This window comes from Myotis brandtii, unplaced genomic scaffold, assembly GCF_000412655.1.
Source record: "Myotis brandtii unplaced genomic scaffold, ASM41265v1 scaffold317, whole genome shotgun sequence".
Classification (NCBI taxonomy): Eukaryota; Metazoa; Chordata; class Mammalia; order Chiroptera; family Vespertilionidae; genus Myotis; species Myotis brandtii.
In genome coordinates, this window is record NW_005362155.1 from 1,512,696 (window position 1) to 1,523,953 (window position 11,258).

Genomic DNA, 11,258 nt, shown 5'->3' on the forward strand with positions numbered 1-11,258 from the left:
GGGGGGGGGGGGGGGGGAGGGTGGAGATAATCTATTTGAAAATCTATACACAGGGATGCTTTCATCTCACTTCAGGTTTTCCTTAGAGTCACATATTTAACCTTAATGTGTATCATATTGATATATTTTCTTTCTCATCCCTCACATTTTTCTTCTTTGTTTTTTGTTTTGTTTTACTGGACATTAAGGTAAAATGTAGACTTTATAGTTACCATTTCAGAAACTCAGAATTGATAGGAGAAAATTCCAATCAGTGACAGTCTGAAAATCCTGTGACTCAATTTCTAATTTCTGTCCTCAAGAATACTAGCTTGTGAGAAGTGAAAGAAAAGTACATTGGGTGCAAATGAGGGAAAGATGCAAATCTCTTAACCTCATGATCTTTTTCCTTTGTTATTTTTTCTTCATCTGTTATATCTTCACAGCTTTTATTATAGATGAAAACTGCTTAGTTTCTTTTTGGTATCTGGAAAGCATTAATTTAATTTCATGTACAGGGTGGGGCAAAAGTAGGTATCCAGTTGTGAGTAAGAGAAACAGAATTTATTTTTGTATTACTATTTATTGATTACGGTATTATTTTCCATAGAAACAGGTGTGTGGTTTGAGATTCTTCATTGTGATATTAGAAGCAAAATACCTTAAAGTTTATCTTATTCCATCTTTATCTGAAATTTAGCAGCTGCCATTTGAATCAAACAAAAAAAAAAGCTCTGAGTTTACAGACTTACAAATCCGTTTAGAAAGAAACCTCTTGTACTTTATTTTTGAGTCTGCTCAGAGCAGGTCCCCATGGGAGGGCCTGCAGCTCTCCCACCCCCACACCTCCCACAGGTGCTGCTGCTGCTCCAGGAACAAAAATGATGGCTGGCAGTATTCGTAACTTTGCGTAAGATGTAAACTTACAGGTTCGGGAAGCTAAGCAAACCTTTAACAGGGTAAACCCAAAGAAATCCATGCCAAGACATTATAATTAAACTTCTGAAAACTAAAGACAAAAAAGAATTGACATGTTACGTAATGGGGAAAACCAGTTCAAGTGACAGTAGAATTATTGTCAGAAACCTTGAAGACCAGAAGGAAGTGGCATAACATTTGTCAAATGCTGAAAGAAAAGAACCTATCAAACTCTGAGGGCTTTTTTGTTTTTTAATCCTCACTCGAGGATATGTTTTTTATTGATTTTAGGGGGGGGGGAGAGAAATACGGATATGAGAGGGAAACATTGATCGGTTGCCTCCTGTACATGCCTCGACCATGGATCGAACCCACAACCTTTCAGTGTACAGGACAATGCTCTACCAAGCCACCCAGCCAGGGCAGCCCTGAGTTTTTTAGTTTAGTTTTATTTTTATTTTGGGAATAGGTTTATTAAAGCTGGGACAGTGAATCAAGAAAGGACATAGGATAAAAAAAAAAGCAGCAGGAGGGAGACGAGACAGGGCTGCTTTGTTTCACTGGAAAGTCAGAGAAAAGGGGGCCTTGGAGACAGGTTCAGGGGGTGAGCTTGGGACGAGCTACCTGGCCCATTTCTCCCCTGGTTGCAAGTCTTGTGGGAACCCTTAGACTTTGGGACAGTGGTTCTCCACCTTCTGGCCCTTTAAATACAGTTCCTCATGTTGTGACCCAACCGTAAAATTATTTTCGTTGCTACTTCATAACTGTAATGTTGCTACTGTTATGAATCGTAATGTAAATATCATATGCAGGATGGTCTTAGGCGACCCCTGTGAAAGGGTCATTCGACTGCCAAAGGGGTCGTGACCCACAGGTTGTGAACCACTGCTTTAGGAGAAAGAAAATTCATTCTAAAAGGAGATTGGAATGTGCATGCCCCAAGGAGGGTGTACCTCAAACCTAGTTTTTTTGTTTTTGTTTTAATATGTCTTTATTGATTTTAGAGAGAGGAAGAGAGAGGGGTAGAGAGATAGAAACATCAATGATGAGAGAGAATCATCAATTGGCTGCCTCCTGCATGCCCCCACTGGGGATCGAGCCTGCAACTGGGGCATGTGCCCTTGACTGGAATTGAACCCAGGACCCTTAAGTCCAAAGACCGATGCTCTACCCACTAGCCAAACCAGCGAGGGCTCTGGTCACATTTAAAAAAAAACACTTTATGCATGTCAGTGCAGAGAGCTTTCTAGTGTAAGAAACTGCTCACATGCTTCCCCTCTTGAGTTCGGGGGCCACAAGAGGGAGGGAGATTTATACTTGTATACCTTTCAGATGTATTATGTATATTGATGACTTAAAAAAAAATAAAATCCCAAATCATCAGTACTATGTGTTTTGCACTTTTCCTTTGTCCTTAGCTTTAGGGACCCACGTAGTTTAGGGATCCTAAGACTGGTGAGGAAGAGGAGGAGTTTAACTAGATGGGGCTCTGCATTGGGATTTACTTGACTAAGCTTACGGACAATTCCAAGGAAAACAACACCCCCAAAAGCAGCCGCGGGCGGCTTGATTGCTGGAAGAGGCTGTTCCTCCCCTGGCTTTGCTTTCCTGCCGCCTGGCAGTGGGACTGGAGTCTCCACTCAGGGGCCAGGGGGCAAGAGAAAACTAGTCATCGTCTGATGGCAGAATGGGCTGACCAGACCAGGGAAGGCGGGGAATCCTGGCTCCGGGAGGACCCACATCCTTCACAGGACACATCCACAGGCTGCCCCGAGACGCATTTCACCACCAGCTTCTGATCCCTAGATCCACCTGTCCAGACCCGACCACCAGATGCACCAGTGGCGGTCCAGAAGCCAATGTTGAACACGGCTCCCAGGTGCTCCTGCAGAGGTAGGCGTGGGAAACGAGGGTCAGAGACTGAATGTGAATAGTTGTGTCATTTTGAACAGGTGCCCCTGGTTCTTGCATAGATGGTCTGAGGGCGAGTTCCTGCTGTCTCCTGGCAGATGCTCCGTCTTCTGACAGATGAGGGCAGCTCTAGCTCTGAGAACTTGAGTTTCTTTTTCTTTTAAAAATATATTTTATTGATTTTTTTTACAGAGAGGAAGGGAGAGGCATAGAGAGTTAGAAACATTGATGAGAGAGAAACATCGATGAGCCGCCTCCTGCACACCCCCTACTGGGGATGTGCCCGCAACCAAGGTACATGCCCTTGACCGGAATCGAACCTGGGACCCTTGAGTCCGCAGGCCGATGCTCTATCCACTGAGCCAAACCGGTTAGGGCTGAGAGCTTGAGTTTCTTGTCCAACATTTTAAGGCTCTAACTTTAAAATTAGAGCTTTTAAAATCAAGGATTTCAGAATTCTGATTCCTCATTCAGTTTTCTTTCCTTTGCCAAATGAAGTTGTGTTTTAGTGATTTCAAGCATCCCCTCATGGGGACAAAGTGACCTGATTTGTTGAGTAAGCAGCCCTCCTGTTGGTCAGGCCTGGTCACAGGTTCTGTTGCTTGCTTTTTCCCTAGTTACCCCTACAGACACCCCGCCCCACCTCCCGCACACCCAAGGCAGGTGTTTGGGTTTGGTGAGGTCCCTGGTCACGAGTCACTGTGTCATTTCGTGTGTTGAACTTATTACCTTTGACAGATATACCTTTTCTAACGTCGATGTTTAAACATGTCTCAACACTCAGGAGAATGCACACAGGTTTGTTTGGTTTTCTTTTTAAATTGTGGTAAAATACACATGACATAAAATTTATCATTAGTGACATTTGGTTTTACTGCCACCACCACCACGACCATTTTTTTTTTTTTTTTTTTTTTTTTTTTACAGAGAGGAAGGGAGAGGGCTAGAGAGCTAGAAACATCGATCAGCTGCCTCCTGCACACTCCCCACTGGGGACGTGCCCACAACCAAGGTACATGCCCTTGACCGGAATCGAACCTGGGACCCTTCAGTCCGCAGGCCGACGCTCTATCCACTGAGCCAAACCGGTTAGGGCACCACGACCATTTTTATCACCCCACAGGAAACCCTGTACCCGTTATCGGTCACTCCCCATTTCCCCCAGCCCCTGGCAACCACTCATCTACTTTCCGCCTCTGTGGGTTTGCCTGTTCCGGACGGTTCAGATAAATGGAATCATGCAATATGTGGCCTTTCCTGTCGGGATTATTTCACTGAGCACAAATGTTTTCCACCTTCATCCATGTTGTGGTAAAGCACATCCATGTTGTGCTTTATCCCTCTTATGGCCAGGTAGTATTCCATTGTACAGGATTAGCACATTGTGCTTATCCATTTATCCGTTGATGGACATTTGGGTTGTTGTGAATAAAGAAGCTATGAATATTTGTTCACAGGTTTTCTTTTTAAATATATTTTTATTGATTTCAGAGGGGAAGGGAAAGGGAGAGAGAGATAGAAACATCAATGATGAGAGAGAATCATTGATTGGCTGCCTCCTGCATGCTTTCTACTGGGGACTGAGCCCACAACCCGGGCCTGTGCTCTTGACTGGAATTGAACTTGGGACCCTTCAGTCCGCAGTCCAGCGCTCTATCCAGTGAGCCAAACCGGCTAGAGCTGTTCACAGGTTTTTGTGTGAGTCTATTTTCATTCCTTTTGGGTTAGAAGTGGACTTGCTGGATCATGTGGTAATTCTGTGTTTAACTTTTTGAGGAACTACAAACTGTTCTCCACAGCAACTGCACCATTTTCCATTCCCACCAGCAGTGTACAAGGGTCCCAGTTTCCCCACATCCTCACCAACACTTGTCACTTTTTATTTTTTTTAACTATTGCTACCCTAGTGGGTGTATAAGCAGGTTTTAAAATTCATTGTTTTTACTAAATGGAGAGAAACAGTTAAAGTCAGAAAGTGAAAAGTTTATACCAAAAAACAACATCTTGTCTCCTTCCATCCTCCCTTAGCCCATTGCTACCGGGAGACAGTGTCTGTTGTTTTTCCGGGTTTCACCTCCATTTAACCGCTGGCATGTTCTCATGTACCCATTTTGAGTCATTGACTTCCTTTAGGTGAAGATTACAGCTCACTCTGGCCCATATGATCCCTTCCATTCTCTCAATATAATTTGTGTTAGGACACTGGTTTGACTGTATAAAAAGCACCAAAACAACAAACATCTTGCCTTGCACAAGATAGAAGTTTGTTTCTTTTTTTAAAAATATATTTTTATTGATTTCAGAGAGGTGAGGGAGAGAGAGAGAGAGAGAGAGAGAAATATCCATGATGAGAGAGAACCATTGATTGGCTGCCTCCTGCACGCCCCCTACTGGGGATCCAGCCCGCAACGCTGGCATGTGCCCTTGACCAGAATCAAACTCGGGACCTTTCAGTCCAAAGGCTAATGCTCTATCCGCTGAGCCAAATCGGCTAGGGCTTCTCTTTTTTTTTTTTTTTTTTTTTTTTTTTTTTTTTTTTTTTTTAGTTTATAGTTTATTAATTCTCTCATGAAAAATCTGCACAACCGTCACCGAAGAATCTTTACTCCTTCTGTTGTTCAATCTCCAGCTCCCTTTTTGCACCAACGGTGGCCTTTGCAGCCCCCCTGACTTTCTTAATTCTGTTCTTGCATTCCTTTCTCTGTTTTCTTGACGTCTTCTTCTTCTCGTATAGGCCATGTCTTGCAAGTCTGTTTGGGTTCATTTTTCTCTGCGTAATCCAAGGAATCATAAATCATGCCAAAGCCAGTGGTCTTGCCACCACCAAAGTGGGTTTTGAATCCAAACACAAAGATGACATCAGGTGTGGTCTTGCACATTTTGGCTAGTTTTTCCCGAATTTCTGTCTTGGGTACTGTTCCCTTCCCAGGCTGAAGGACATCAATGACCATTTGCTTCCGCTGAAGTAGTCTGTTGGTCATGAACTTCCTGGTCCAGATAGCTACCGCGTCATTCATGATGAAGGCTGATCTTCAAGCAGCCAGGGATGAAAAGGTGTTTCTTTCTTATGTAAAAGAGTATAGAGAACTCAAGGATTGATGGTGGTGGTTTCCTGCTATCAGGGACCCAGGCTCTTTCTGTGGCTTCACTGTCTTCAAAGCTGTTTTCCATCTTACTTTCCAAGGTGGCCACTCAAGGTTTGCTCACCACACCCACCCACGGCCCAGCCACAGGGAGGGGAGCAGGGCAGGAGAGAGCTTGTTCTCCGCCGTAAAGGCTCAGAAGTTGTGCACAGCCCCGTGCCCCTCCATGCAGCTGTCCACTCTCCTCCATGTGACTTGTAACACATTTTATCTTGTTATTAGTAATAATTAGCTAGTGTTTGAGTGCTTTATATGCATCAGATTCTGTTCTAAATGCTTTCTCTTCACTTACTCATTTAACCTTTAACATCGTCTTCTAAAGTAGATACTGTTTCCCGTTTACAGATGAGGAACCCAGGCACGGTCCAATCAAGGAACTGCCCAGGTCACAGCGCGTGAGGGACGAGGCTGAGGCTCCAGCGCCCACCTTCACCCACAGCGCTTTTAACTTGGGGTCTGGATCCCACCAGGTTGTTCCATCTGTACTTCAGGCTGGCAGAGGCTGACCAGAGGTCCCAGCTATGAGCTGGCTGGGCTTAGTCAATGTTTAGTGTATGGGCTTGTTATCAGCCCCGACCCAGCACTGCCCTGCCTATCCCAGGTCAATGAACAAGACATATCAGTGCATGAAGGATGAAAATATGCCTGTACTGGCTCTGTACAACCAATTTGCCTTTCGGAATTAAGGACCTTCTTGCCTGGCTGGTGTGGCTCCGTGGTTGAGGGTCAGCCCAGGAACCAAGAGGTCACCGGTTTGATTCCCAGTCAGGGCACATGCCTGGGTTGCGGGCTCAGTCCCCAGTGGGGGGCGTGCAGGAGGCAGCCAATCAGTGATTTTTTTTTCTCTCATCGACACTTCTATCTATCCCTTTCCCTTCCTCTCTCTAAAAGTCAATTAAAAAATATGTTTAAAAAGACCTTCTTAAGTGGAATCTGTGACACCCTAAACTTTTACTCAGCTTTTATTTCTTGGGCTGTAGCCCACAGTCACCACTGCAACCATGTCCCCCAGCACTGACAGCGGCAGGGCCTTGGAGGTCAGATGGCGCTGCCTCTCCTGACTGCCTCGTGTTTTGTTGACACAGTGATCAGAAGGTAACCTGTGGGATGTGCGCACGATGGACAGCAAGGACTTAGAAGCTGAAATCCACCCCTTGAAGAACGAAGATGTGAAATTGCAGGAGAATCTGGGGGACCCATTGAAAAAGGAAGATAACCTGAAAAGTGCGTCCCCGCAGTCCCGCCTCTCCCGATGCCGGACGGTGGCGTTGTTCCTCTCGCTGTTCGGCTGCCTTCTGGTGGTGTTTGTGATTTCCTTCATCATCCCGTGTCCAGACAGGCCGGTGTCAGAGGGGATGTGGAGGGTCAATTACAACACAGCAGGTGCGCTCCTCTCCCCACAGGGCCATGCTCTCCTCGGGGTGGGGAGGGGGGGCAGCATGTGTGTCCTGGGGCCTGGAAGTCATCTTTGACAGTGAGTCAGCCCTAAGTGGCTGCCAAGTCTGTGTCCATGGTTTTCCTGGAATTTGGGGGGAACTGCAAGAGCAACCTCTCAGGCACACTGGAAGGACTGCTGGGGGAGCGTAGCGGCCTGCTCCCCCATTTTAGGATGGATGGGCAGGGTCAGTAAAGGAAAGTGGCCCTTTCGATTACTTTTCAGAATTAAAAAAATAATAGAACAGTAACTGGCAGAAGAGATGTAGAGAAGGCTGTTCCGAAATGTGGCAAATATGTAGTTGATTTTGTAGTCCAGTCTTCCTGAAGGGCTCTGGCTGACATTCTAGTTGGATTAGCTAGAGCAAAGCACACTTTCATTTGTCTCATAAAATTGGCAGCCAGGCCCTAGCTGGTGTTCTCAGTGGTTAGAGCGTTGGCCTGCGCACCAAAGGGTCCTGGGTTTGATTCCCAGTCAGGGGCACATACCTGGGTTGAAGGTTTGATCCCTGGCTGGGTCGGGGCACGTACGGGAGGCAACCAATCGATATGTCTCTCTCACATCAATGTTTCTCTCCCTCCATCTCCCTTTCCCTCTCTTACCCTCTCTCTCCCGTTATCCCTCTCTGCCCATCCCTCTAAAAATCAATGGAAAAATTATCCTCAGTGAGGACTAACAAAAACAGTTTTTTAAAAGCCTTTCTTGTCCTGGCTGGTTTGGCTCAGTGGATAGAGCATCACCTAAGCGGACTGAAGGGTCCCGGGTTCTATTCCAGTCAAAGGCATGTACCTCAGTTTTGGGCTTGATCCCCAGCCCTGGTCGGCCCATGTGGGAGGCAACCAATCGATGTGTCTGTATCACATAAGATGTTTCTCTCTCTCTCTCTCTCTCTCTCTCTCTTCTCTCTCTCTCTTCCCCTCCCACTCTCTCTAAAAGTCAATGGAAAAATATCTTCGGGTGAGGATTAACCAAAAAAAAAGAAGAAAAAAAAAGCCTTCCTTAAAAAAAAAAAAAAAAAATTGGCAGCCAGGAATATCTTGGCCTTTATGAAAAGCAACGGAATCAGCCTCTCTCTGGACACTCCCCCTCTTTTAAAAATATATTTTTATTGACTTCAGAGAAGAAGGGAGAGGGGTAGAGAGGTAGAAACATCCTTGAGAGAGAGAAACATCGATCAGCTACCTCCTGCACGCCCATCATGTGCATGAGGAATTGCTGGTGCTCTGAAGAGCTGGGGATCGAGTTCGCAACCCGGGCACGTGCTCAGACCGGGAATCGAACTGGTAACCTCTTGGTTCATGGGTGGATGCTCAATCCACTGAGCCACACCAGCAGGCTCTTTGATCCATTTTGAGTGCATTTTTGTACATGGTGTAAGGTAAGGGCCCATTCATTCTTTTGGTGTTTGATTTTAAAATATATAGTTTTAGTTTTTTTGGTGGGTTTTTTGTTAATCCTCACCCAAGGATATTTTTCCCATGGATTTTTAGAGAGGGTGGAAGGGAAGGGATGAAGGAGGTGGGGAGAGAGACACACATTGATCGGTTGCCTCCTGCACGCACTCGACCCTGGCCAGGGATTGACCCTCCAACCCAGGCTTGTGCCCTTGACTGGGTTTCGAACCCGCAACCCTTCGGTTCACAGGTTGTGCTCTAACCACTGAACCACCAGCCAGGGCTAGTTTATCTTTGGAGTCTTCGAATGAAGGGAAGGGTTAGAGAAAAACATTGATCCCCGGCTGGGTCGGGGCACGTACGGGAGGCAACCAATAGATATGTCTATGGAAGTGTGTGTGGTTTCTCTCGATTCCAAACTGACATAAGAAGGAATTCATTCCTGAATAGAAGGTGCTCAGACATCCATTTGTGGTACCCCGGTGTCCTGCTTGCTCCTTCCTACAGGTTAACCTCTGATACTGTCATCCATCATGTGCATGAGGAATTGCTGGTGCTCTGAAACGCTGTGGGGATGGCTAGTCCCTGTGGTGACCTCACAGTGGCAGGTTCTAACTGGCACTAAACCCTAAGGAGCAGAGAAGAGGTCATGTCAGACATGGCCTGGCCTTTAAACCAGGCAGGGCCTGGAGAATATAGTCTGGTTTTCTCTTGCAGTCACCTACGACTTTCTGGCCACAAAAGACGTAAACAGGGACAGGGTCCAAGATGTTATCTTTCTTTATAAAAACACCAACAGCAGCAACAATTTCAGCCAGTCCTGCGCTGATGAAGGTAAGAAAGAGGAACTCCCTATACAAGGAGGAATCCTGGCTCCTCCAATATTTGGGGAAGCCATTGGTGGGATTTCTGGAATTGCATTGTCTTTGCTTTGTAGCAGGACTGGAAAGAGACAAGGCCAGTCTCAGCACCCACCCTGTTTGGCCACTGACCCTCACGGGGTCAACACTGGGGCCCCCGGGGGATGGGGTGGGTTAGAGGCCCAGGTATAAAGGGAATGGGCCTGGTGGTAGGGCTGAGGGAGGACTGGTGGTGCGCGGCCTGCGTGCACGGCCCCTCAGGGCTGGTCTGTCCCCTGCAGGCTTCTCCTCCCCCTGCTCCTTTGTGGCTGCTGTGTCAGGGGCCAACGGCAGCATCCTGTGGGAGAGGCCCGCAGCCCAGGATGGGGCTCTCGTGCTGTGCGGGGTCCCCCACCCGAGGGACAGTGGGGCATCTTCCGCCTGCGTCCTTGTGGGCAGATCTGGTTCTTTCATAGCAGTCGACTTATTCACAGGTAGGCTGGTTCCCTCTGCACTCCACCTGGGCCTCTCAGACGGAGGACGATGCCAGCAGGCTCTGGGGAGGGTCAGCCTGTGCTCTGGGGCATGTGATTGGATGGAAGGATGGTTACAGAGTGGAAGGGAACCCCCCGTGAGGACACGGCCACTTACTTAGCAGTCAACACCACAGCTCCTCTGACATGTCACATGTGTTGTGCCTTGTTGCCTCCTGTATAAATCTTGCTCTGGGAGCACGTTGTGGGGAGGCAGAGATGAGGAGGAGCTTGGCTGCTGCCTGTTGTGGGGAGGAAGTGGCCGCAGCCTTCCTTTGCAGCGCCCGGGGCGAGCACAGGCCGGGCAGCGCGTGGGAAGGAGACCTGGGCCTGTCAGTGCTCTAGACGTGAGGGTGCTCCCCCGGGGCCTTCCTGTCACTGCTGTTTAGGCACCGAGGTGTTGAGGAATTCTGTGCCTTGACACTAGATTTGGTGGGTTCTGACATTTCCCTGACGGCTTGTGGTTTTGAGACTACGGAGGAAAATAAAGAGCAGGTTGGAAGTATTTTAAGAAGAGAGGAATCGGTCTTAAAAAAAGGACAAGATTATGTCTGGGTCAGAAGCTGTTACCTCAGGACCTGCAGTCCTCAGGCATAACTCTGAGACCTTCATTCTCTCCTGTGTGAAGGGCACAGGCACAGGCCACTCAGCCAGGACCTTGGTGGGGGCAGAGGGCCCACCTATGAGCCCAGCAGCAGACAGGTCCTGAAGGCCTTGAGACACGGCGAGGTCAGGCCCTGTCCATCCAGGTGGGGAGGGTCAGCGTTGGCCCTAAGGTGCTCTAGAGCCAAGTATTGGAAAACTAGTGGCCCAGTGCACAGATTTGTGCACATTGAAAGGAAATTAATTAGAAGAAATATTTTAATATTGCTATTAGCCAATTCCCTATAATAAAAGTGTCAGAGATGAAAGAAAATTAGTAAAATGTATATGAAAATTCTATCTACACTAATAAAAGACAAAGATGCTAATTGACCGTACCTTCACTATGCCTATCAGCCAATCAGAAGAGTATGCAAATTAACCCAACAAAGATGGCCGTTAAATTTGCATACTGCAGGCAGGGCGGGACAGCGCGAGCTGCCATCTGGGCCTGCCATCTGCGA

General features: G+C 47.2%; 1 protein-coding gene and 1 pseudogene across 3 annotated transcripts in view; one reads left to right on the forward strand and one right to left on the reverse strand.

Moving 5' to 3' along the window:
* FAM234A (family with sequence similarity 234, member A) overlaps positions 1–11,258 on the forward strand; it is a 25,704-nt gene that overhangs the window by 7,539 nt on the left and 6,907 nt on the right. Inside the window, exons 2-6 of one of the 3 annotated variants that reach the window (XM_014543006.1) lie at positions 2,704–2,790; positions 3,547–3,606; positions 7,037–7,334; positions 9,498–9,614; positions 9,922–10,113. In XM_014543006.1, the coding sequence (XP_014398492.1) occupies positions 7,070–7,334; positions 9,498–9,614; positions 9,922–10,113 (574 nt within the window). In that variant the 5' untranslated portion in view covers positions 2,704–2,790; positions 3,547–3,606; positions 7,037–7,069. The remainder of the gene's footprint in view (positions 1–2,703; positions 2,791–3,546; positions 3,607–7,036; positions 7,335–9,497; positions 9,615–9,921; positions 10,114–11,258) is intronic. The other 2 variants (XM_005870348.2, XM_005870349.2) reach the window with 2 other exon arrangements.
* LOC102247082 lies at positions 5,312–5,862 on the reverse strand (annotated as a pseudogene).